At 38.4% G+C, this 21,386-nt stretch overlaps 1 protein-coding gene across 1 annotated transcript in view; it reads right to left on the bottom strand.

The window, feature by feature from the left end:
- The window catches only part of SATB2 (SATB homeobox 2), a 187,840-nt gene that overhangs the window by 161,762 nt on the left and 4,692 nt on the right, over positions 1-21,386 (bottom strand). The window contains exon 3 of the mRNA XM_060152381.1: positions 2,689-2,865. Within this exon, the coding sequence (XP_060008364.1) occupies positions 2,689-2,865 (177 nt within the window). The remainder of the gene's footprint in view (positions 1-2,688; positions 2,866-21,386) is intronic.

The raw sequence follows: 21,386 nt of genomic DNA, 5'->3' as shown, positions 1-21,386 counted from the left end.
TTAATAAAATCTCTTCAGTTCACCTGGAGGAAATGCCGTCTCAGAAAAAGAAACTGACTATCTTATGCTCACGAGAACATGGGTATGCCGTCTCTCATTGGAACGTGAGTATCACTCCAAAATAATGACATTGCTAATCTGAATACTATTCCAATTCAATTATTGAAGCCCTTTTCTGGTCATGTCAAAATGAAAAATCACATTTCAAGAGTCTCAATTTGTAAAATAGGCTCACGAAACCAGCTCTCCCTGAAGTTTACTTTGGCCCAACTTTTCCAACACAGGAAGAAGAGGTTCGGAAACACTCAGTTTCTCTGCCACAAATGCATTTGCTAGCAGGTCACCCAATGACTTTCCCATCTTGGGGGAATTACCTAAACTAACAAACAAATAAAACCAAAACAAAACAAAAAACTAGACACATAAAACCTCAGGCCTCAGATATGCAGTCACATTTTGTTCTGCCTCCTTTTCTAGATTCCTCCCACTCTGCTGTTTCTCCAGCACATGAATGACCTGTCTTATCATGCATTCTGTTTCGTCTGTAATAAATATGCAGCAAAATGCACAAGTGTGATGATCTGAATGACAACAGAGATCTAATACATTCATTTCCAAATAAACAATTCCAAGTTTTTCCATTTACCCAAAACAGAGATCAGCAATCTAATTTAAAACAAAATAAACAAACTGTGATTTTCTTCCCCATCTGTAAAATTATAGTACAGGACCTAGCGATAAAACCCTTGTTTACCTACAAAATAAACTATATCATGATCTCGAGCACCTTCAGGATGTTGATTCAACTCTTAAAAAGTGTAATATTTAGTCATTTTTAACCGTGGTTTTCAAAAACTTTGGGGAAGCAAATATTCACTTTTGACTTTTTTCTTCTTTAGTCCTCCACTGCAGACCATATTTCTTGCTAGTGGATCTCACCTTGGTGAGCAGAACCCTCAGTCCACACTACTGAATGGAACAGTGTGGCTCCCTCGTGCAAATTTCCTGAGAGCCCCTTCCCTGAGCATGTGCCAAGAATCAAATCTTGGCCACTTAGTGCTCTGTGCTCCACATGTGAGCTCACGGCGTGTTGGGCAGCCACGCTAACTGAGATGGATAGCCCTGTCAAACAGGAAGCTGGCACACCAGGATGCAAGCGGCGGGATACGATGACCTTTCCATTCAGAGAAAAATAGCCCTAAAATGGCATGAAAAGTTTACGGTGGGGGAAGGAGGGGGGATTCTTTTATTTCATTTAGGTACATAGCATGAAATAAAAGCAATGGTGCCCACTATGCAATTTGCTCGGGATCAAATCTTGAATCCCTCACACAAGAAGGAAAGTTGTCAGGGAAAGGAAATGAATCATCCTTTATCACACTGCTTTGAAAGCAGTGGACTCTACGATTCAGCTGTATGTATTACTGCACCCAGACAGGCCAAGTGCTGGGATTCAGACTGCACCTTAACTCACAATAATCCATGGCCCTGGAAAAACATTCTTGACCTCCTGGTTTCAGATGAGTTGCTTTCTTGGTAGAACTAAGATATAATTTGAATATTTAATTAAAACCTTTTTTAAACAGTAATAATCTGATTACAAAATCAGAGTCAAGAGCTGGGGAATTTAAATTCCATGTCCTTGGTCACCATATTTTGTAACTTTTTATAAACTGTTTAATCTCTCATAGCTTCCTTCTCTCAATAAATAGAGGCTTGGACTAATAGTTCTTAGTAAGTATATGAAGAGGAATTCATTTGAAAAAGTAGCAAAAATCCATGGCACATACACAAATGTTAAGTAAGGACAGTAATAAAGGAAATTAATATATGGAACAAGACCTGGAAGTCACCTGTTTCTATCCTTTAGTTCTAACCATTATCATAATCTATACAGTTCAATAATTTCAGCTAAAAAACAAAGATAATCATTCCATTGGGTCAAAAATTTATTTTCCCATTCTCCAAGGTTTGGGGATTTTTTCCTATTTGTTTTGTCAATTATCTGGCATAAAAGAACAATGGGCAACACAAGCTCACAATGGATTCCCCAGTGCTATACAATTCACACTGAAATAATGATGCAATTTTAATATTTAATTATATTTAATTAAATAGGTAAAATGAATTGATCACAAAGACACTGAGCATTTTTTTTTTTAATGAATGGACCACATCAGAACTACAGAGAGGTTTTCAAAGATACAAAAGTACAGTATATAAGAGGCATACATTTTTTTCTATTTAACTAAAAGCTCATCATAATGTGTTAAAGCGGCAGGCCCAAAGCAATAAATAAATTTAGAAAACTGAAAGCTTATAATTCACATATTAAAGTTTGGATAAGTTAGGAGTCAAATCTCTCAGCACTCTGAGAATACCGATTTGGGGACTTAGAGAAAATAAGAGAGTTATTAATGCAAAAAAACCCATGATGATCACTCTGAAATGCAAGTGATGGCTTGAAATGGGATTTTGGTGGCTCTAGAGGTACTGGTCAAATGCTTCCCAATGCAACCAGAAAACCAGACTCTCCATGAAACATCCTGCTGTTCACTGTTTGGGAAAGATGTTAGATGTAACCACTCTCCTCCGATCCCTGTTTGGAGAATTATTTCGGGGAACACACTCTTCCTCAAATCATGACACACCCGAGGCACGGGGAGGAGAGGGGAGACGCGAGAATACCTTGTGCCTGCGCCGCGGAGCTGTGGGAGTAGCCCAGGGCCAGGAGCGCGGTCTCCACCAGCTGGCTGAAAAGCACGTCCTTGCGAACCAGGACAAACTCTGCGTGTTCTTCCCTGTTGTCATATTCAAGAGAGCCGTCCAACTGCTCTACCACACAAAAGACCGGAATCATCAAACCTGCAGGGACAAAACCCAAGAACAAAACACAAACATTACAAAGCAAACCCCAGTCATCATGAGAAGGGAAGAGACAGTTATCATCTGTGGACAGTGGTTTGGATTAAACAAGTCTCTTAGTCAGATGCGCCTAATGGGAAAACTGTGGGGGTTTTTTCCCCTCCATTATTACTATCAGACTGCAGCAGAATTGCCCCAAGCAGTGGCAGAAGCCTTCAGATTCTAGTCATTAAAAAGTGGAGCACACCAATCAGAGGTGTCCTGACTGAGAGACCTCAAGTTCACAGCCGGAGCATAGGTGAGATAAAAGTGACCTTCCAGACCCTAGCATCCTCGTATCTATGGTCCTATCATTAACTATTAATCAGGACTAGTATTTTCAGATAAGATCTGCTTTTGTCTAGAAATGTTGTAAGATACCTAGTAATGGTCCTAAGCTATTATGTGAATATGTACAAGAAAATCAATAGGAATTTAAAAGAAGCCCCTCTTGTATCTTTTATTTTTCTAAATCCTGGTAAACAGGCCATCAACTAACCTGAAAATACCCTGCTCATGTAAGTCTTAACTGACATTTATGTCAAAATATACATACAAATATGAAACTTTGTCTTTTTAAAAAATTATTATTTTATATAATAACACCAGTTATCACTGGAAAGGGATACCTCTGCTTGGTTTTCAAAGAAAAGAAGTAAACTACCCTAAAGAATAAAGCAAATTAGTGTAGTTGAAAATCTGTTGAAATCTGTCGTCACTGAAATATTTCTCTCCTTTGTATCAATATGTGAAAAGCTAAAAAATGTTTAATTCGCCAAAGGTGTTTTATAAAATGTTTTTTATTTTTTTTAAAAAGTCATACAGGTATTTAAATCTAAACGTAGCCATGGCAAAAGAAGATCAAAGTTTTACCAACATACGAGTAATAAACATGGACTCTGCCCTACATAATTCACACAAATTAGTATGTTACGGAGTAAGGATCTGCTCCAGGTCTTCTCTTGGTGCAAGAAAAATCAAAGGTTATGAAGGATGAGTGGGCAGGCAGAGAGATGGGGGAGGTGGAAGATGGGCTGTTCATGATGATGTCACTTCACAATAAAAATAAGACCTCTGTGTAAAATGACACGTGCAAGTATGGCCTCTCACACACAGAATGCAGAGGAGTTTCTCTAGAAGCCCCTCCCTGTTGTCCAAACCCTAGAAGCCTCCTGACTCACTCTGATCTGGAAAGCAGAGGGTGGGAACAGATACTCTGCAAACTACCAGGTCACAGATTTAGATTTTTCTGCTAAAGATAATACAGTGGTGCAACTGGTTCTCATGTGCTAATTATTATTATTAAAGATAGTAAGTGTTGGATGTAATTATTAAATATAATCATTATTAATAATACTCATTAAGAATTGTTATCATTAAAGATCACGGTAATTATTACTAAGCCTGAACGACAGACTAGCAAGCCACACAATACCAGACCTGGGACAACTACTAACTTAGTGTTCACGCCAAGGAACAACAAAGCAGCATTATCGTCCATTGCTCATATACTATCTATGGTATAGACTCACGGACATAGGAAATAAGGATGGAGCAGACTGATTGTTTTACATAAAGAGGAGAATTGAGCCTAGCCACGTGGTGCCTTACAAAATATTTTTTTTAATTGTGACCAGCACTGGCATAGCAAATGCTTATTTACTTATATGTCTGCTTTATTTCCCATTGCATGTAAGACATGTAGTGAATAATATAAAATAGATTTCCTCCAAATTGTCTCTGTGGTCATTCATTTATCCAACTCTTACTCCCTGAACACCTACTGTGTGCCAGGTATCCCTTGTGGCTCCAGTGATAAAAATGAAAACAAGCCTTGCCTTGCTCCTGCCCTCAATGCAGTTGAAAAGTGTTGTAAAATCTTCCTAAGCAAGCATAATGGCATTTTATAGGACCCATTCGTGAGAGTCCTTACCAGCAGGGAATAGCCCCCATTTAGACCTTTTAACTCTTACATACTGGTATATGATCTTTGTCCAAGGAAGTAGGTTGATTTCTCTTTTTAATGATTTAAACGTAAGCACACATAAGGCCGTGCAGTCAGTGGTGCCATAAGCTACTTCACCACTAATACCTGTGTGTACATAAGTTTCAATGCCGAAAATCCACGTGCAGTTCCTAATGTCAACATCTAAGCGTCACTCATCTGGGAATCACAGATAAGACCTTTAAATGAATCCAGTTGCTCCACAAGCTATCATGTATCCATTACTTAGGAACCATAAATCTTCCTCAAGTCTATGGTCAAGTGAAAAAATTTAAGACCCCATTAATTTTTTTTAGTAATATTAACAGTTCATGAGTTAGAGATGAAATACAATACTAAAGCACAAGGATCTATACCATGTAGAGATTTATGTTTTGAAAATGGCAATGACCAAAATATTTCCTAAGTATTTTAGTTCAGTGAGTAAAGGAAGCAATTGTTAGTACGTGACAGCAGTAACTCCTCACAGCCAAAACGCAAGCGCCAGTCCCTCACAGGCAATCGCCTACTTTCAAAAAAAGAAGGAAAAAAAAGGACTTTGAAGTCATTTATAAAACAAAACAGTATTAATCAGAAGTGTATGATAACAGAATCTGTTCGGGAAGCACATATACATGTGATACCAAAAACGATCATAAACAGGTTATATTTAATGACTAAAAAATGTACCTTTTTAGTAGAATTGGAGCAACCTAAACAATGAAATCTTTACAATGAAACACAATTTTTACAAAAGAAGAAGAAGGCAGGAACAATAGATGCAGTTACTAGTGACAATGACAAGAGAAATGAAAACGGGTAAAACAGTACAATTGAAGTCAAATGTAAGGAAGAAGAAAATTAAGGCATAGGTTTTAAATGCCTTTAAAAACAGCAAATCCCTAGGAAAGAAAACTATAAGAGGATGAGTAGAAATATATATCAAAAAAATATATTTATCCATTTTGTCCCCCCATTCGCTCCAGGAAAAAAGAGGGGAAAAAAAGGAAGAAAAAGAAAAAAGTGACAATAGAGGAAAGGATAGGGAGAGTATGTGGAAAGCACTTCAAAAACTAAAGAATGGGAAGAATTAATAGATAAGTTCCAACAAAAGAATAACAGCAATAAAATTAAACTGTATCTATAAAAATTCAGAAATGATCAAGAAGAAAAAGAAAGACACTCTTGTTCTAGCCCTATACCTACAGCTTATGGCATTATTTTTCTTTTATTGTAGCACAGACCCATCTTCAGATGATCAAGTAGAGAACTTTGAACCTTTTGATTATAAGCCTCGCTAAGCCTTTTACAATTGCAGGAGGTAAGCAAATGGTTTAATCTAGAGGACAGGCACACAGCCCTAGCCATTTGCTAAAAATTAAGAGCTGTCCTGACAATTGGGATAAACGGTTAATTCTGTTATCACAGAGGAAAAATAAGCAACGGGACTTTCTCTACTGGAAAAATGCATTTTCCCAACTGTCATTAGTTATGATGCTCAATTGTCACTTTCATTATGACATGATCTCTGAAGAAGCGCGCATAATGATGAAGCGTTAACCTGGTCTTCACCAGCACAGCCCTGGGAACAGAGGGAACAGAGGCGTGAGGGGAGAGGACGGCTCTGCACCCGGAGGCAGGCACTCTTAGGTGGAGTCCTGGCACTACCATACTAACCTGTGGGAGTGATCCTGGGAAATTTACCTGACCTCTCTGAGGCTCAAACTCCTCCCAGCTGAAATGCGGAACAATAGCATCTACATCCTAGACTGGTTGTGACAATTAAACAGCGGAAGGTAGTTAAACTGTCTGACAGGTAGCCCTCAAATAATGAAACCTATCTGGTTTTCTTTTTTATAAATTTATTTATTTATTTTTGGCCGTTGTGGGTCTTCGTTGCTGCGCACGGGCTTTCTCTAGTTGCAACAAGCAGGGGCTACTCTTGGTTGCAGTGCACAGGCTTCTCATTGCGGTGGCTTCTCTTGTTGCGGAGCACGGGCTCTAGTAACGCAGGCTTCAGTAGTTGTGGCACGCGGGCTCAGTAGTTGTGGCTCGCGGGCTCTAAAGTGCAGGCTCAGTAGTTGTGGCGCACGGGCTTAGTTGCTCCGCGCCATGTGGGATCTTCCCGGACCAGGGCTCGAACCCGTGTCCCCTGCATTGGCAGGCGGATTCTTAACCACTGCGCCACCAGGGAAGTCCCTATTTGGTTTTCTTTCTACAAAAACAGTATTAATACCACTTCACAGAGGAAAAAAAGAGACCAATCATTTTCTTCAGGGTCCATAATCAATGCTCATGATACTTCCTAAAAAGCATTTCTTCAGAATAAAAATTATACTAATAATCACTGAATGGCCTAATTACTGAAGATGCAAATAATTAAGGCCAAAAATGTTCAACAGGCCCCAGAGCAAAAGGGTGAAAGTGTTAAAAGCACCATACTTTATATTCTAAAATATATTCTAAAATTGCCTATCCAATACAGGAGCCACAAGTGGTGACGGAGCACTTGAATGTTGACTAGTCCTGCGTTGAGATGTGGCGTGTGACATACACACTCAATTTCAACAATTTAATACCAAAAAATAATTATATTTAACACAAAAAAAATTTTATGAACTGCATGTAGAGATAATATTTTAGATACATTGAGTTAAACAAAATGTATTATTAAAATTAATTTCACCTGTTTCTTTACCATTTCTTTAAAAGAAGCTACAAGAAAATTTAAAATTATACACGTGGCTCTTATTACATTTCGATCAGACAAAGCTGCTCTAAGCAATCTGCCAAATACCAACATATACAGTGGTTTTTCTGACCCAGGATAAATACACCACAAACTGATAAGCAGGACAATTGTGCAATTGTCTTGATGCCCCTCACTTATCTTTCCTCTGTGCTCCAGATCTTAGGAGACTTGAGTACAGATGGATTCTTGGTTAAACTCCAATATCTAACGTGATATCTTCTCCGCATCACTGAGCAAATTGTAGGCTATTGTTTTATTCCTAATTATATTAATCCAACTTCTTTATTAAAGAAAGGCTTTTTTTCCCCTTCCCTTCATTTTAGAGAACAGTTACAGTGTTCAGGAAATGACAAGACACTGGCATGAATGTGACCCGAGGAACAAGTACTCTTTAATGGGCTAGATCTAACCTAACAGAGAAAGATGAAAGAAGGTCCAGAGAAAGATGAAAGAAGGCAGGGGGTCTAGATGACAGGGTTCTACCGCCTTCTGCGAAAGCTGGACACAAAACAACACGCTCATTTGCACAGCGCCTCCTAAGTCATCGTGTACTCTGACATACATACTTACCTTTGTTTCCTCCCCACGTTTACCCTGTGGGAGGGTTATTATTACCCTCATCTGATAAATGAGGAAGCTGAAACTATAGGAAAATAAGTAAGATGTCCAAAGAAACCAAGAGAGGAAAGAGTAGAGCAGCTCCGATTAACCAACTTTAAATCCCAAGCACACAGCTTTCTTGGGGGTCGAAAACAACACTCCAAAGCCCATGTCCACAGAAATCTAAAGATGTGGGCTTTTAGTAAAGGGCCCTTCACCACACTTGCTGTGTCCAGTGGGTGACCTGCGTCGCTTGTAAGTGAATTTACCTTTCAATGGCCTATCACCTGTCAGGCACTGTGCTGGGCGCAGAGGAGGAACCAAACACAGATCCTGCCCTTCAGTCACTCACAGACAAAGAAAGGCTCAAATATTGGGTCCTTCTCTAGTGTGGTGCCCACGGGCTCTGGTCTCCTCCCCAGCCCCTTTGCCTCCTGGGTCCACCTTCATTCCTGGACCTGCCCCCTGAATGACAGGAATCAGTCTGAGATGACAGGAAGCCAGCCTTTCTCCTCCCCTCTTTCAAAGGGCTCCTAAAACCATCTGTTTCCAAAAGAAAGGCGGACACAGGGCCCACTCCCTTCCCTCGGGCTGGCAGTAGATATGGTTCTATTACCTGAGAAGGTCTCTGGGCTAAATGAAGATTACAAAGGCTTTAGGGCAGAGTCTCTCATATATATCTGTTCTTTGTATAAAACTGAACCTGGGGTAAAACATCACGCTCAGCAACCACCACAATCGATAAAATAGAACCCCAGAAACAATGAAACAAAGTCTACCCTGGAGACCAAGTGAATAATACAGGGTTTTCCAAAGGACTGGCAGAGAAGGGAGTGAGGGGTGGCAACTATCTTTTCTTATTGCAAATTTACTAGAAAAACAAAACAACTACTTCCTTGCTCTTTAACCTCCTATCCTCTCCCTCTCTGTCTCTGTTTCTCTCACACACGCACAAGCACACACTCACATTCACACACACACCCTGCGTCACAGACAAGAACAGAAAGAACTCGCCAATATTAACCTGTAGATGCTTCCTCCCACCCTAAAACAATAAAGGCAAGTTTGAGCGCCAAGAATTGCTACCAGAAATAGAAAGAAAGGACAGGGTGTTCCTCACCTCCTTCTTGGGGTCCCAGGCAAAATCTCAAAATGGATCAAGTGTGTCTTCCCTACTCTCTTCTTTTCTGCCCCTGCTCTTCACTCCCAGGGACTAACCTCCTGCGCTCTGGTGGCCCCAGGCTCCACATTCCACTCCAGCCTCCCATTCCCCCAGGGGCTGAAATTCCAAAGAGATTAATAGATAAAAAGATGCTACACTTCACTGTTTTAATGGCTTGGTAGTCCCTTAATTTCCTCAGATATATTTTCATTGTAAAAGAAGTACATTGTATCCCACATTAACTTCTAATGGAAAGAATTTGAGGTACTGTCATAAAGAAAAACATGCTTTCACCTGTCTTGGGGGGGAAGAGCAAAAACATCTGGGGGCAAAAGAGCCACCCATAGGTGGCCCAGAGGACCTCCAAGCTCCCCTAAACTGCTCCACTTTCCAAAGTTCCTTTCTGTCTTTTGCTTATGAACTACAGATTCTCAGAAGGATTCATTCGTTTTTGTTGTTGGTTTTGTTTTTAACTCTTCCCGAAGAGGAAGCAGGAGCAGAGACAGAGGTGGGACAGCTGAAAGTCCTGGGTCCTTCACAGGTGGAGGACCAATCAATCCTACAATTATGGGGAAGGCAAAATGCACTTAATAATTACTCTAAGCGCAAACGAAGCCACATATGCAGAAATTCGATCTCCTGTTCATCCATGACCCAGTTGCTTAGACCTGAGAATTAGGCCTCCAAGTAAGGCTTTAACAATATAGCTCCTTGACGCCACTTCCTCTGTGGGGAGGTGGGGAGAGGTAAGACTACCAAGAAATATTTTATTTTCAGAAATCTCTCTAGTAAAACCAGACACTACTGTGCAGCCTTTGGGGCAGGTCTTAACTTTGGAAGATAAGAACAAAAAATAGGCCAGGGGTAGGGATGGCCTCGTAAACTCTGGTCCTCTCACTTATCACCTCAAAGGCTCAAATTGGGTTTAAAGTGGTAGGGAAGGGAGATGGGTTCTGGTCTTCCAGACTTCTGATTCCAGGCCTGTCCGCAAACTGAGAGGCCACAATTCAACCTGAAGTCAGATCTGAAGGCTGAAGGATAAACTCCAGGTCTCTCAATACTCTTCAGTTATAGAAACGCAGTGGCAGGATCAAGTTGGCCTGGCAATCTGCAAAATGGGATTTCACAGGCACACAGGAGGCACAGTGTGGCTACTTATCTAAACAAAAATGCCTGAGCTACACCTGGGAACACAGCCACAGCAAGCCTGACCCAAGGAACTAAATTCCCAGCTGTCAGGAATGTCCAGTTAGAGTGAAGGAGAGGCCGGTCTTTTCCTTCTCCAACATGAACTGGACTTAGATTAAGTCTTCACCCTCCCGCTCTCCCTTCCACTCCCAGGCTGACCTGCAGCAGGCCCAAAAGAAATGTTTGTTTATTTTAACAAAATGCTAATTCCACCTAGACATTAGTAACCACCATTAATAGGCAGTGTCGGTTCTAAAGTCTCATGACTCCCTGGCCGCCTAACTTGTCCACATCACTTTGGCCCTACTACACAGCATTCAGCATTGGTAGACAAGGAAAGCTTTCTAGGAAAGGATCCGCACAAGTGGATTCAGGAGCTCACTCCATGTTCTCTGGGGGAAGCGCACCAGACCACAGGGCCCTGCACGACCACTGTCCACAGAAATTGTTGGTTTATCACCATGAAGGCATCACGGTCAACTGGCGTAGGACTCTGTTGGGTAGCAGCACTGTGCTCTGTGACTGTGCACATCCTGGAGCCCTGGGCATCTTATCTGCAGTCCTACCCATGTCCTGCAATGAAGGACTGCGGCATCTCTTCTAAATGTAGTAACTACAGAGAGACAAAATGTTTACTGATCCCAGAATCAAAAAAAAAAAAATTAAGAAAAGGAAAAAAAGTAGAATATGCAAGTCTGTGTATCACAAAAGAGTTCAAACATATGGCATACTGTGTAAGTATCCCCAACTAAATTCTTAAGGTTCTTTTCTCACTGGGTTAGAAATGCATATATTAGTAAGCCTTGAGACTCAATGGCATGCTGAAATGACTGTACCATAATTCATCAACATTAGGATTTCCTTCCTCCGTTAAGTAAAATTTTATTCTGGAGGTTTCTGGGAGGATAATTTTTTAAATAGTATTGAACTAGAGATGTACTTGCCGCTCCCTTCATTCTTATTATCCTCTCTGGAAAAGCTATTTGCAACTCAGAGCCCCAGGAGTCAAAAAAGGGGTTAATAAAAATTATCTTTATACTAACATTTGCTTCGTCATCTCAGGTTTTGAGCTCTGCCTTAAATGTTATTTTATCTAATTTAATAATTAAAATAAAAACCCTTGATTGATTTCTCCAGTGTAGTGGTAAGGAAAGCTTAACTGTACTGAGGTTCTCTAGCAAGGAATTAATAAAGGAATCAAGCACTCGGCTCTCAATAAGACAAGACTACCCAGATTTCTAGTGGGAATATTTCAGAGCACAAGCATGTTTTCTTTGGGGAGTTTAACTCACCAAAATTATTAAAAGTTGAGATCAAACACTGGTGCAAAGCCCCAAAGGAAATCATACTAGAGTGGAGAGATTTTTAGCAAATAAAAATCTGAAAAGGTAAAGTTTGTATAGTGAAAAATAAAGACTTTCTCCCTTACAAGAGGAAATCCTACTGTCTATGTTTAGGGTTCAAACAGCAAAACATATATGGATGTTTAATAGATGTATAAAGATCGTCACTGTGAAATGAATGCAGATTTCACAAGGCCGAGCTTAAACAGACAGGCAGCCATTACCATCCTTTCCCAACCACTAAAAGCCACTCTCATTCTTATACCCAACAAATGCCTCCACTGAGATGTAACAGCAACCAGGTCCTTGAAATGGCTAACACTGGGAGAAGAAAAAGAAAGGAACAGGAGGAGAAAGCAAGAAAGTCAAAATCATGCTGTGTATTCTGCAGTTCCCTAAGGGTACACTGGGCTCTCTGGATGGCAATACATAGGATATTATTATTGTGACTGAGATGAAGTTAATAAAACCCAGCATACAGACTGGGGAAACTCAGGTCCCCACTGATGGAATACTTCCCACACAAGATATTTTAAGCTTATATGTACCTGTACAATTTATAGCAATTACTTAAATAAGAAAAACAGAACAGAGAAAACTATTACACTGCTTTTTTTCACGTTATGTTTCTGACATCCCCTTTATAATTTATATCATTTCTAAAAGACACTATTAAGTTTGATATTAAAAAACCAAAGAGACCATTTCAGCCACTGCATGTAAATCCACTGAAACTCTTATTCTCATTCTTAATGTTATCTAAAGGATACCACCCAACCAAAGGAGGAATGTTATTCCATTTTTAACTATCTTTGAAAAGTGTCACAAAAACCCTTTTTCTTTCTCCTGGGAAAAAAAGTCATAAATCTTTATCCTAAAGAAAATGTAAGTTTCTACCTTCCTTAAAGCACAGAAACCCTGGAAGAGCACTGTACTATTTTAAATTGGGGGTAATCCCAGATATGGAGTACCTCAACCTCAGAAAGATTTCATTCTCCCTAGATTCCCTGGATTCACAAGTTCTTTAACTCTAGAATAATTTCTGAGCCATAAAATGAAGCGTATTAGTATAGTTTCTCCCCATCCCCGGAGGCCACAATTTCAAAAATAGTTCTCATCTCACAAGCTCAACACAAGATAACAGAAAGACAAGGCAAAGGCTCTTTTTCAAAATTTGCATGAAAGGAGAAAGGGGTTCTTTTGGAGGTTAACTCGGAGATGTAGGTTTAGGCTTGTGTGTGAACTCACCTGCCTGCCATACTGACAGCAACTATGTTATCTTAGCACCATCACTGCCCAGGTCCAGGTAAAGATGACAAAAGAAACTATACCTAACAGCTTCAGTGAATATAGGTTCATTTCTTTATTTTGTTAATAGAAGTAGGATGACAAACAGATATGTTTTCAGAGAGCAAGCCTGTGTTTATTATATACATGAGAGGCTGGCTGTGAGAAAGACGACTTCACTGACTCACATCAAAGGAAGAAAAGAGCTGCATCTCAGAAGCCTTCCTTGGTTAAAAAGAACTGTCTCCCTCAAACCTGCTTTCAAGCTATACATCAATCTTCAATATAATTATGTTGGACAGAATATAACCTCTCGGCAGTTAACTTGTTTACAATAAATGCTTAGTTTGGGCACATGGATGGTATTTCAGTCTTATAAATATCAAACGCAAACCTACAACACTCCCATTATGGGGCCGAGAATTATCTTGCTATAAATCTTTTTATTGGGGGACTTAGGGAATTACTTTGCAGCTTGTCTTCCACTAACCACTTGGAACAGTGTGAAAAGAGGTACATTTATACTCTGACCCTGTGCTAATTGGAATTCTATACATTTCCATGGGAGAGTGTGTGGTATCAGTTCTGAATATGAAGGTCAGCCCCCAGACAGTTTTGCCATGGCAGCAAAAATATACACATGCAGCAAAATGGTTCTTACTGAAGTCATGGCATTCTCCTCCAGTTCTTTTTTCCTCCAAGTCTCTTGGGAACTAATGACCGTTTGTGACGGCACTGGCAGGCTTTCAATAGTAAGCTCTAGTTTGGGGGGCGGTGGGGTTTGGTTATAAGTTACCTGTAAAAACGTGCTGAAGGCTCAAGCTTACTATATGAATGGACCTGTAAATAGAGTGAGTTGTGCTGAATATTACCTGGAGATCCATTTGAGAAGGAAAAAAAAATCAGAATCACCTGGTTTACCCTTGTAAAATGTCTTTACTTGGGTCTTAAATGTGTAATAACTTCCCTTTCAGTGAACAATTTGCTCCTCTTATAATACCGCTCCTCAATAATGAAGGGTATTTGGTCATCTAATACCACATCTGCCAAACCTACATACAGGACAAAATCTTGTCTAAATGGAGCCTGGTAAGCTGAAAGCCGGCAAAGCTTCAGGAGAACCCTGACTTAGCCTCACTCTCCTCCATGAGCGATTTCCAGGCATGCATTCTTCCTAGGGTTCTGAACACTTTCTGGTTTGCAGATCATGGCAACTGATCATCACAGGGTTTCCTCAATTGTTTCTTAATTTCACAATTACCTTGTAACCAGATTCCTATAATAACTCAACTTTAACATAGTATTAATATCATATATTTAAAAGATCATTTTAAGAATCCTAGTTTAAGTATGTTTTCCAAAATAACTAATACTGGGGAATTTAGTCCCTTTATTACTTAATACTGAGATCCCAACTTCTTTCCTCCTAGTCAATGCTATAATTTCAGGTGACATAAAGAATTTTTTACGTCTCTCAGCTTCTAATAAATAAGACAGGTAACTGATTTGTAAGTTTCAAGGGTTCTCAAATATAACTTTATTAAAAAAAAAATTTGCCACGTGACTTTAGTATGAGAGAGAGGAAAAATACTTTCATTGCATTAGCAGCCTCACAGATCTTTTTTGTTAATATCAAAAGCACTAGTTTGCAATATGAACTAATGGAAAATTGTTAAATTCACCTAAATTAATCACTTCTTTTTTTGATTTAAATAAGCCCTTTTAAAACTTTGACTATTTAACTGCTATTTACTTAGGGGAGGGGAGACATGGAGAAGGTGACTGTATGAAAAAAAAATATAGGTTTTTTTTCTGATTGTACAACAAAAATTCTCTCCAAGGCAAAAAGACATTATGCCAAGTTCCTCCCAGAATTAATGTTTAGGTTTAAATTATAAAGCCCAGAAAAAAAACGGAACCACTAATAGACCCTTAAAGCTCGTGGCATTTGTCGATGATGTTAGGTTATGTAAATGTTAAAACTGAAAAACCTTTTGCTGACAACAGTATTTTAATGAAGGCACTATTAACTAGACTCTCTAAACTAAATTTAAAAAAAAAAAAAAAAGCCTTTTGAGCTGTATGACATAAATTCCAGTCTGAAAGGGATTATGCTTGGGACAATTCCGGGATCATGAGAACTCCACCAGGAAGGGTTTACTGCCTATCTTATTCCTTTCATTTTGCTTTCAGGAAGGTTTTTAAATATTGAACCCAAGAAAACTCTTAGCTACAGACCAAAGACACAGTCTCCTCTATCTCTGTCCACTAAGTCCAACCTCGGGCTCCAGCTGCTTTGATGGCCAACACCATTTGCGGTTTCAGTATCCCCACAACGAGCAGGGGTTAACTCCACTGTCTGGGCTAACTCCACTGTCATCACCCAAGTTTCCAGGCACACGCAATTCTATGAATAGAGTAAGAAATACAGCCTAGGGTGAAAGAACGCTAGCCACTGATTTCAGCGGCTGCCAGCCAGCTCGCTCCAAGTTGCTGAAAGCTCTACTCTGGGTTATGAGGGCTGGAGGCTTCAGCATTGTGAAGGATTATCGATTCAATGGCTCCAATGATTGCAGATGGAGGCCAGATCCTGTGCATCTCAGGTGACAGTCTATGTCACCTACATGAATGTCAGGTGATGTGTCCATGTAGAAACTCGGGGTCCCCAACACCCCACATGAACCGAGAAAAAATAAGGGTGCTCATTATTCACCTTCAACTTTCTCCCTCCCCTTCAGCCAGGGGAGGAAGAACAGCAGATCCAGGGACCACACCTAACCCTTACTTTGCAGGACTTTGTAACAAGAGGAACATTCATTACTTTTTACTTCCATTTACATAGATGAAAAAGAGAAAGAAAGAGAGAGAGAGAGAGAGAGAGAGAGAGAGAGAGAGAGACACGGAGGGAGAGAGGGAGGGAGGGAGGGAGGGAGAGAGAGAGAGAGAGAGAGAGAAGGTAGTTACACCTCAGGTGGGATATAAGAAACTGATTTCCCATCGTAAACTGTATATGAAGACAAATCAGTGAGCACTTCTCATGTCTCCTGAGCAACTACCTCCCGGGGGCTCCTCTCTGAACTTCCCAGGGAGGAGCAAGAACCAAATGGTCTCTCCCCAAAACAGATTTTAGCTAACAAATACAGCAAAGTAAGTGAAAAGTACTTGAGTTATTCTGCATCTTCTTCAAGACTAAAAATTTGTACGTTGTGAGACAGGTCCCCCTCATTTTTCTTAATGATGTTTTTATTATTCTTTCACTCAATTAAAGCAGAAATGGATATTGCATCTTCTGACTGTATAATTGTTATTGTAATCTGTCTTCGATCACTGCTTGGGAAATGGGTCCGAAACAACATAAACTCTCCACTGCCTCAGAAGGCATGTCATTTTCTTTTACTACGACACTTAAAGAGACATTTATCATGCCGCTCTGTTAGCATCTTCGGGTTATGACTAAAGAAAGCTCTTGTTCTGTTAACCAAAAAGAAATAATAATAATGTTTTGAAAACATTGCTATTTGAAGAGTTTTGATATGAATGCGTTTTCCTTACAAGCGATCAATTTTTGCTTTTCTTATATGTATATATAAATAATTGGAACCAACGCAAGAAAAACATGCAATTTTAATGTGGGGAATAATCAGGAAATTTGAAAATCAATCTTAGTCAGTTATAAAAGAATGGATACACTTGCTTTCTAGCCAAATTTTTTTTAAAGTAAAAAATATTTTTAAAAAATAAAAGACATCTTTCCTTAACATTATGAAATTAAAATTGTTTCTACGAAAAGTGAAAATCACCTCTGTCAGATCTTAGTGCTTTGGAAAACATTTTCTCTAACTAGAGTCTCTATTAATTTGTTCATTATCTGTGCAAGTCTTCAACAAAACAAAGAAAGTCACTGAGCTGCTGTGCACATTTCAATAACTGTGCAACCATCAGTAGGCACCAAACATTTACTCTGGTGTGAAATGCACCCCTTTTCATATACGGTAGCTTGAAGGGTTTCCCCTTAACTTTTTAATCTTTTTTGTTACGTTATGCTATAGTTTAACAGCCCACTGTGCTAAGGTAGAACTCCATTCCAATGATAAGGCAACTAGTTAAGGGCAGAACCTAATCTGCCTCACCCACTAACCAACAGTAATAATACTGGGAGCAATTAAAATTGAAATATACATCCCCCAGAGAGTTTTACTACCCTAATGTGTCATAAGCACAAATAATATTCTTAGTACAATATAAGACTGCCATAATTTGCTCATAACTTTCTTGCAAGGTTCAAATTCTTGAAATTTCTATTAAGGATTTTTCTTCATTTTAAGCATTTGTCAAACTAATAACTATAATATTCACTAGTTTATTTAAAAATTTTTTAAAGGTATACACATCAATTAAAAATGGAAAAAATACACACGATAAGCCCAACTGCCATAACTGTATATCTATGGCACATTTACTCCATTTTAGGTCATTTTTACCTGGTTAATAAAAAATCTGGAATAAGTAAAACTTTGCAAATGAGAAGCCAAAGACAAGTTGTAGAAGACAATTTTTGATGCACCCTTTCACTGCCTCGTAATTATACTGATTTTACCACAATTTTTAAATCACTTGCTATTAAACAGCAAAACAATTCTGTTAATTGAAAGCAAAAAAAAATTATATGTATAGATGGAGTGCCATGATTTTGAAAACTCCACCATAGAGCATTTTTACATAAACACTGTATAGCATGAAGTCCTTGTGGGGCTTGTTTCATGTAAAAGAAGAAAATAAATGTTTGGTTGCTCACTGACTTCAGAAAATAAAGAAAATCGCACCCTATTGAGGCCACATCTGTACTTTTTTGGAAATCTGTAAGTTCTCAACTGGCTTTTGTTTTAACTCATACCCCAATTCCACGCAGGGCAGTCTACTTTGACTTTGAAATATCTATCACATTATCCGTAAGTAGTAGGATGATGAATCCTTTGTATATAAAAATCAATTTTTAACGCATAGACATTTCCAAACCTCTGTTGCACCTTAAAATAAAAGGAATTCACGGCTCTCCACATTGACACCCTAAATTAAGGATGGAGAGCAGTGGTAATTGGAAGTGAGAAAGGCCCAATACAAAGTCAGCAGAAGGAAATCACTCATTTTTAAATCCCTATAAAGAAAACAAAAGGCAAACTCTCTTCTTCATTTTTTGAGCTAAGCATAAATGTCTCCTACTTGAAACCATTTTCAGTTCTTTTCTTTCTTTCTTTTCTCTCTCTCCCTCTCCCTGTCCCTTCCTTCCTTCCTTCCCTGCTTCCTTCCTTCCTTCCTTTCTTTCTTTCTTTTTTTCCAAAAAGTAATGAGTTAAAATGTGTGAGTTAGATCCAACATTTCACTGCTGTTCTTATTCTTGGGGAGTTGGGGGGGAGGGGGAACTTGCTGCCAAAGCTTCAGAAAAGAGAGTTTAGGCTGCTAATTTTCCGTTCACAAAATCTAAATTCCCCTTATGCATCTCACACAACTCATGAAATAAAATGAAACAGTATTATATCACTGCAAATTGAGACATTTTTATCAAAATAAAGAGTGATGATGCCAACATTTCATTTGTCATTTCCCACTTGTCACTTTCCACTGACAAACTGTTACACATACAACTTTTGTCAAATGCTCCATCCTTAAATATGTTCCAAAATGCCATTGTATCTCAGCATTCATGTAAGGGAGATAGTAAAACTATGTTACCACACATTAGTTACATAGGTTAAAAAAAAAAAGCCTACTTATTAGGTAAAAGAGTATAAATAACTTTATTTACATGCTATGTAAGATAAAGTTTGGCTTCTTGAAATGAAATAAACTATGTACATGTTTTTGGCACCTAATGTGAGATTACTAGTTATAAAAAACTTTTTTAATGATGAGAAATTGTCATTTTGCTCTATACTGGAAACATAAAGTTTTCTACCTTATTTTCAGTCAAAAAAAAAAAGAAACCTAAAAACTCTAAAAAGACAAAAGAAAATAATGCAATTTGAAATTCATCTAACTCTGTCAATTTGTCTTTTTTATATATCATATAAACTGTCTCCACGTTGAATCTTAAAAAAGAGTTTTAAATTATCAAAGTAGCACCACCAAATTTGACTGCTTACCAGATACGCCTTGTCAGATACACCAAATAATTACCATGTCTTGCCTGGAATAAAACTGATTTCCATATTCTTAAAATAACTCAAAATTAACATTCTTAGATATCTAATAAATTATGATTAGTCTGTTTCCCTTCCTACAGAGATAGATAGGCAAAATATATACACACATTCACACAAGGAGAAAAGAATTAACACAGGATATCTAATATGTACAGACTGATACTCTTAGTCACAACCCCCTGAAAAAACAGGATACTGCTTATTGTCTGCAGTGGTTAGAAAACAGACGCCTTAAGGGACATCTATGTAGTTCTAACACACACACACACTCACACACACACACACACATTTCACTGCAGATGATCTTGAATATATAATGGTCAGTGGGGTTTCTACTGATGGAATATAAGGCTTCCAAAATTACTCAAAACATCAAATTATGCTCAAGACTTTGAGGGGCGGATACCCTATGTTCTGTTTAATGTGTATGTTCCATTGCATATATTTTTTTAACCAAGTATATCTTTATTTTAATAACAGGCCAAGGACTGAAAACACTTTAGAGAGGGCTATTTTTCTACCTCAGCAAAACTACAGAGGACATGCTAGATTGTTGGATGACCCCAAAGCCTAAGTTCATTCTATTTAAAAGATCTTAAATCCTTAAAAAAAAAAAAAAAAAAAAAAAGTGGAGTACAAGACCGAAATACAACCTTTTCACTTTTAAAGTAATAACGAGTCTTCCCTACAAGCATAATGGTATAACATCCTAGGTTAAAATGAATTTAATGAGTTTTCTCCATTTTGCCTATGTTGACAATACGTTTCAAATTTCTAAATATTTTATACATTTCAATAGGTCAATATCTATACTCTTTCATATCTGCCCTCCTTTCAAAAAGTAAAATATCTCTCTACAACTGCTCATATGGTGACTACACCTGACCTGAACTGCATTTCTTTTACTCTTATCTAAAAGGAAATGTTCCACATGCAGACAATTAAACTAACTGTTGTTGTAGACAGTGTTCAGCTCTAAATGAGGCCCTGCGCAACAATCATGATCACATTTGCTTCCCTATTTGAGTACATCAGTGTGTATTGCATAATGATTTTTTTTCCCCTTGCAACAAGACAGTTATGTTCTTGAAAGGGCTGCCTGGTAGCAAGAAGAATAGGTTTACTTCGGGTCAAAGAGTTACAAGATAACTTCAACAGACAATTCTTCAACAAAATTAAAGTTATTTTAAAAACTAATTTTTCCCCAAAAAGCTATTTTTTTCAAAAAAATCAAGATATTCTCAGTGTTTAAACATCTTTCCTTGAACTCTAGAAGATTTAACACAAAAAAAAGTCATCAAAATTCATAAGAAAATGAAAAATATCAAAAAGATTTCTGATGTTTAATGCCTCCTATCAGCAAATACACCATCTGGTATACTCAAGCGCTGTTCATTCAGTTTAAATAAAGCTGTCTGAAAAGTTCTTCTTTAAGCCAAACATTAAAAAATGAAAATGCTTGTGTTAACAATGAATGAAGCACAGTAATTTATTGCTATTAAAGCACAACTGGCCAGCGCCTTTCAGCAGTCCAGGAGGAAAGCAGAATGCCTTGCTTCCTCTGGAAACTTGATTGGCATCACTTTCATTTTATGCTGTAGGTTGTGTGGCTGAAGCATTACATACAGCAGAACATTTTAGGTACTTATGCTAATGGTGGTAAAAGGATCATCTGATTCTTATATTCATCATCCTTAATAATCTTTTCTTTTTCTAAATCTTCAAATAGATCTGTAAGTTTTAATCAACAATTTCACAAATATAAATTTCCCCACCATTAATCATCCTTTTTCAAAATCCTTATGGAGTGAATTACTAGCTGAGAGAGGACGCCAATTCTAGTAAGTGAATGTTACCCAGCAGGGATATAAAGCTGTCAACACCATGGTGCTCTTGCTTGCTCTAAACTCTCTCCCAGCCTTCATATGTTTTTTAAAGAGATATTAGCCTTTTTTTTTTCCAGGAC

Source organism: Lagenorhynchus albirostris, chromosome 6 (assembly GCF_949774975.1).
Source record: "Lagenorhynchus albirostris chromosome 6, mLagAlb1.1, whole genome shotgun sequence".
NCBI lineage: Eukaryota > Metazoa > Chordata > Mammalia > Artiodactyla > Delphinidae > Lagenorhynchus > Lagenorhynchus albirostris.
The sequence above is the reverse complement of the archived record's forward strand: the minus strand, read 5'-3'. Positions and strand labels throughout refer to the sequence as shown.